The 6,850-nt window shown below is 33.8% G+C and overlaps 1 protein-coding gene across 1 annotated transcript; it reads right to left on the reverse strand.

The window, feature by feature from the left end:
- Positions 1–4,975: 4,975 nt before the first annotated feature.
- LOC111784919 (peroxiredoxin Q, chloroplastic) lies at positions 4,976–5,640 on the reverse strand (the record flags this gene model as incomplete). Its single annotated transcript, XM_023665438.1, has 2 exons — positions 4,976–5,418; positions 5,527–5,640. Coding segments are annotated over 2 exons (333 nt in total), but the record flags the coding sequence as incomplete, so codon positions are not given.
- Between the last annotated feature and the right edge of the window lie 1,210 nt (positions 5,641–6,850).

The raw sequence follows: 6,850 nt of genomic DNA on the forward strand, positions 1-6,850 counted from the left end.
AAAAAAAAAAAAAAAAAAAAAAAAAAAAAAAAAAAAAAAAAAAAAAAAAAAAAAAAAACACGAACCCTAATACAATTCCTCAATTACGGAAGAACAATTCCAAAATCCAGAATGCACAAAACAGAGTTCCAGCATAAGTTAAAGAAGTTTAATATCGTTCCACAGGGTGTACCTGGAAATTACAAAACGATTACGACGACGATGACAAAGAAGACGAGAAATCCGCGTTGGACGAAGAACGACTGTTGTTGTGGAAGAAGAATCACTCATAAAATTGGATTGGAGCATGTCGGCAGATGCATAAAATCCGAAGAATTCTTCTATGCAGCAGCCGGACCGGCGAAGGAAGAGGTTATGAGTTTCCGTGTAGCCACCGGGTCGGTGAAAAGCGTGTAAAGGAGACATACATCCGTATTAATAAAACAGATTTATCTGGACGTGCCCTAGTTTTTTTNATGTTTGATCATGACTTCAGTTGGATGGCGCTCTCGAGACTACTTTGATGTTGAGTCGGGATGAGCTAAGACACACGAGTAGAGGCTATCAATAGATGAAGCGCAACTTGATTCAAGATCTGGGATCCTATTCTATTAGATAGGAAGCTTCTGGAAGGAGTCTTAGTCGTATCTCAGTCCCAGTGTAACTGATTATCCTCTTGGACCGAGTTCGTTATCTGTTTTTCCTCCCTCCAATTCCATTTGCGCCTCCCGTAGGAGTCTGGGCCGTATCTCAGTCCCAGTGTAGTTGATTATCCTCTCGGACTGAGTTCTTTATCACTTTCTCCTCCCTCCAATTCTATTTGTGTCTCACGTAGGAGTCTCGGTCATATTTCAGTCCCAGTGTAGTTGATCATCTTCATGGACCGAATTCTTTATCACTTTCTCCTCCCTCCAATTCCATTTGCGCCTGTCGTAAGAGTCCGTGGGTCATATCTCAATCTCACTGTACCTGATCATGCTCTCGGATCGGCTTCTTTATCATTTTCTCCTCCATTCAATTCCTAATAAGATAAGGAAATCAACTACAAGGGGAGTAAAATTCGGATTACCTTGTTGATCGAATATCTCAAGACAAGAACACTTGTTTGAGATTCGAATTACTTCACAAGCAAGATCGATCATGTCTAGCTTGAATGATTCTTGTTGATCAAATATCTCAACGCAAGAACATTTGTTTGAGATTCGAATCACTCCACAAGCAAGATTGATCATGTCGAGCTTGAATGATTCTACATGCAACCTAAACTACATAGAATTGCAAAGAAACTTAGTCATTGACTAAAAAACGAGCACGCTTCTTTTACTATATTTTCCAAGTCTGCTTACAAATACAACATACAAGGCTTTATATAGCCTCAAAAAATGAAATTATTAAAGACATTACAATAGTTGTAACATTCATACTTTATGGCCATAATTAGATATTATGTAAATGTAACCGAAATTAAATAAAAAGTCTTAAAATACAATAACTCTAAATTACTTTAAATTGTAACCCACTCAAAATTTATAACAATCAAACTTCATTATGTGACATGAATTGAAACATCTTTTGATAATTTTGACAACCTTTTCTTCACATCTTCATTGAAGTATATTATATGATTGATGTCTCTTGGTTCATATCAATTCCACTTGCGCCTCCCGTGGGAGTCTAGGTCTAAAGGGAATGAACTCTTCATCCATGTAGCAGAAGCATTGGGAATCGTTTTGATTTTTATTAAGAATTAAAACAAAAGCAATAAACTCGAGAGCAAAAACTCTACCTTTGTAGAAACCATAGCTTGCAAGTTCTTGAAGTTTTCCAACCATGCAAAACCTATTTAAAATTCCACTAGATTGCTATGACTCGAACATAAGGTCAAGACTTATGGGAGCCTCTTCACAGAAAATCCCTCAAGAAAATGGGAAAGATTGGTGTCTATTTGGCTCAACTCAAGGGTCCTATTCATGTAAACCTCAGATAATATTTATCAAATAATATATTTGCATATTTAATATATTAAGATATTTAATATATATTTAACTAATTTGAATCTCATTCAAATTTTAAATATATATTTTTTTTAAATATATCTAATATATTAAATATTGATTTGAATTTTTCTTTATATCTAATATATTAAATATTAAATTGGCATTCCAAATTAAATTTATTTTCTCCTCTATATTTAAATATCAATTTTGAACCCTCCAAATTTTCTTTCAAATAAATTAAATCTTTTTAATTAATTCTTTAATTAATCAATTTTCATTCATTAATTAAAAGTCACTCCATTATAGAGGTAGAGTTGTACTCTTATGCATTGTAAGACAAGTTATGTCCATAGATATAATCATTACAAGTAAGTCGATCCTTCACGAGTTGTTCATAATTACATCTGGGTCAAAAGTCCGTTTTATCCCTGTAATTACATCTTTCACCCTAAGTATCATTGATTCTCTAATGAACAATTTGTTTATGATCCAATCATAAACCAAGTCCCTCTCGGGCCAATGAGAGAGTGCGCCCATTGTTTAAGTCCGAAATCAGTACGAATAACTCATCTACTTTCCTTATATGGAAATGAGTGAATTCCATTTCATGATATTATATTCTCAAGTCCCCAAAATGGTAGGCATATTGAATCGGCTAAAAGATTCATTCTCACCCATGTAAATTAAAGGACAAGCCCTCACAGGCAAGAGTTCATAACTCACTCACGATTAGGATCGAGTCGCATATGATCATCATGTGAAATATTAATTTTCTCAATTAACGGATTTATAAAGAGAGATTAAATATTTCTTGGTCCAGTCTTATACAAACTCATTGTATAGGATACCCCCACTTACATGTCTCCACATGAACGATTTTGATCAAATCATTTGTAACGATTACAAAGTGGGCTGTATCAATAGTGTTACGCACCCAACCTTATCCATATACAACTCTTTAGGTTATTACTTGAACAAGATCCTCTTGTATGTCAACCACATACGGTTCAAGATTACATTAATAATCTTGGATTTTCATACAATGGATAACAATTATATTACAAATAAAAAATAAAAATTATTGTGAAAGCTAAATAATTAATTACTAGGCTTTATAGCATAAATCTCAACCGTCTTCTACTTTTTGTACTTTGCAAGCATGTTCTATGTGTTATAAATGGTCGTTGAACAACGATATTGTGTTTATGGGTTAAGTAACTATTTCGTAGAAGATATTTGTTTTTAAATTATTTTTCACTTCACGTAATTATTTTGTAATTAGTAATTCTCTGTGGTGTAGTTGGTGTAGGTGGTATCTGATCTATTGATATTATTAGTGAACGAGTATTACTGAGGTATTGCCAAAANAACTAAACACGAACAACTATAATTCGTGAGCAATATGCATGGTATCCTATCTAATAGGACAAGGCCTTCAATAGATCATTGGAAAAAAGAAATTACACCTCCAGATGAGGATGTTAATAACGCCTTAAGCAAATGTAGAATCAAAATGTTTGCCTTGAAAACCACGGTCAACGAAGATATGTTGGAGCACATTCGGGATAACAAGATACCGAAAGAAATAAAGGGATTTCAAGCTATCTGGGTAACAAGTATCCAAGTAAGCTCGGTAAAATTCATTTGTATTTTTAAAAAAATTTAAAATCTCGATTTTAAATTTTAAATTTCATAATGTAATAATTTTGATGGGTTAGTTTTTTATTTAATCATTATTCTACCGAATGTCGTGTAATCTCTTCTCGATTCAAGTGTTTCCCACAACGAGTTATGTTCAACGCTATATTCATTTTCACCTTCTCGATTAATCTTAATAAATAGTGTAGTGCACCATGAGATTTTATATAGCGATTTAATCATAAACTCAAAAAATTATTTGTAACGATTTCATTCTGAACCCATAAAAACTTTATAGTAATTTTAACTCAAACCCGTTTCAAAAAGATTGGTATAAGTTGGGTCGTGAACTTGTGAAAGGATTGGTCGAACGTTTTGCTCTTGAACTGGTTAAAAGAGCGATCGATCATCTCGATTCTGACATGCAAAGTTCATACAATCCTACAATTTGATCTAAAGCATATTAAAGTAGAATGCATTATGATCCAAATATACATAATTTCACTTTCGAGTAGTAAACCAAAAACAAGAACGATTAGCGATTCAGAATAGAATAATTGCCTCTCGAACGATACGAACAAACAAACATCCTAGCTATAAACAAGAGAGATTTAAAGGGTCTGAAGTAATTTGAGCGTCTCGTCGATAAAAAAAAAAAAAAAAAAAAAAAACGGGTGATCTCCAAGTCGTCGAAGAAATCAAGAAACTAAACACGAACAACTATAATTCGTGAGCAATATGCATGGTATCCTATCTAATAGGACAAGGCCTTCAATAGATCATTGGAAAAAAGAAATTACACCTCCAGATGAGGATGTTAATAACGCCTTAAGCAAATGTAGAATCAAAATGTTTGCCTTGAAAACCACGGTCAACGAAGATATGTTGGAGCACATTCGGGATAACAAGATACCGAAAGAAATAAAGGGATTTCAAGCTATCTGGGTAACAAGTATCCAAGTAAGCTCGGTAAAATTCATTTGTATTTTTAAAAAAATTTAAAATCTCGATTTTAAATTTTAAATTTCATAATGTAATAATTTTGATGGGTTAGTTTTTTATTTAATCATTATTCTACCGAATGTCGTGTAATCTCTTCTCGATTCAAGTGTTTCCCACAACGAGTTATGTTCAACGCTATATTCATTTTCACCTTCTCGATTAATCTTAATAAATAGTGTAGTGCACCATGAGATTTTATATAGCGATTTAATCATAAACTCAAAAAATTATTTGTAACGATTTCATTCTGAACCCATAAAAACTTTATAGTAATTTTAACTCAAACCCGTTTCAAAAAGATTGGTATAAGTTGGGTCGTGAACTTGTGAAAGGATTGGTCGAACGTTTTGCTCTTGAACTGGTTAAAAGAGCGATCGATCATCTCGATTCTGACATGCAAAGTTCATACAATCCTACAATTTGATCTAAAGCATATTAAAGTAGAATGCATTATGATCCAAATATACATAATTTCACTTTCGAGTAGTAAACCAAAAACAAGAACGATTAGCGATTCAGAATAGAATAATTGCCTCTCGAACGATACGAACAAACAAACATCCTAGCTATAAACAAGAGAGATTTAAAGGGTCTGAAGTAATTTGAGCGTCTCGTCGATATGCTTCTCGGGTTGGAACTGGTTATTATAAACGAGCTGCACGATGCCGTTCTTGTCGAGAACATAAGTCTGTCTACCAGGTAATGCACCAAAGAGATCAGAAGGAACTCCCCATTCTTTTCTCACTTTGTTACCTTCATCACTTAGCAATGTGAATGGAAGTCTATATTTCTTTGCAAAAGCCTATAATTCCAATAAATGTTTCAAATAAATCATAGCCGTTGGATCAAATACATGTTTCAAATAAATCATAGCCGTTGGATCAAATACAAATTTTGGATGATGAATTACCTTGTGTGATGATGAATCATCGCCACTAATGCCTACAACCTGAGCTCCTGCTTTCTTGAACTTCTCGTAAGAATCTCTGAAAGCACACGCCTGCACGAATGTTAATTTCCCGTTCTATTTGCTCGATTCAAACTCGAGTTTTAGTTAACTTGACACGTGCTTTCAAAGCTCAAAAGTAAAAAAACGCAAGTGATTTCTAACTTTACACGAGCTTTCAAAGCTCAAAAGTAAAAAATGTAAGTGATTTCTAACTTGACATGTGCTTTCACCGCTCAAAAGTAAAAAACGCAAGTGATTGCTAATTTGACACGTGCTTACAGAGCTTAAAAGTAAAAAACGCAAGTGATTTCTAACTTGACACGAGCTTTCACAGCTCAAAAGTAAAAAACGCAAGGGATTTCTAACTTGGCACGTGCTTTCAGAGCTCAAAAGTAAAAAAGGCAAATGATTTCTTACTTGACACAGGAGCTTTCAAAGCTCAAAAGTAAGAAAGGTAAGTGATTTCTAACTTGGCACATGCTTTCAGAGCTCAAAAGTAAAAAAATGTAAGTAATTTTTAACTTGACACGTGCTTTCAGAGCTCAAAAGTAAAAAATGTAAGTAATTTTTAACTTGACACGTGCTTTCAGAGCTCAAAAGTAAAAAAAAAAACATTGCCGAGACAAGCCTTTAGACCAGTTTGAAACGACTTTTAAGTACTTTTTAAGCACTTAGAAGTCGGTCTAAATATATCCTTAATGTTTTTTTTACCAAAACAATCGTTAAAAATGTCAATTTCCCGTCCTAGATCCAAACTCAGTTTCAGTGATTTCTAACTTGACACGTGCTTTCAAAGCTCAAAAGTAAAAAACGTTGCTGAGACAAGCCTTCAGATTGCTTTGAATAGACTTTTAAGTACTTTTTAAGCACTTCGAAGTCGATCTAATCATGTCCTTAATGTTTTTTTTATTGACCTTATCCTTAAAAAGTCAATCCAAACGTGTCTTAAATGTTTTTAGTCCAAAAAATTGGTAAGAAAGTACTTTCAAAAGACATCAAACTAATTTGTCGTTCAATATTCTTTTGCTAAACTCAATTATGACCCAAACAACCAAATCACCACTCACGTGCTATACAGTAGCAACGAGCCTCAGCAACACTGGATCATTCAACTTTTTACTATATTCATGCTCAAAGACTAAGCTTATCGACCCAAATAACCAAATCACCACTCACGTGCTATACACTAGCAACGAGCCTCAGCAACACTAGACCATTCAACTTTTTCCTAAATTCATGCTCCAAGACTTAGCTTATGACCCAAACAACCAAATCGCCACTCGTA

The sequence above is a fragment of the Cucurbita pepo genome, unplaced genomic scaffold (assembly GCF_002806865.2).
Source record: "Cucurbita pepo subsp. pepo cultivar mu-cu-16 unplaced genomic scaffold, ASM280686v2 Cp4.1_scaffold000297, whole genome shotgun sequence".
Taxonomy (NCBI): Eukaryota; Viridiplantae; Streptophyta; class Magnoliopsida; order Cucurbitales; family Cucurbitaceae; genus Cucurbita; species Cucurbita pepo.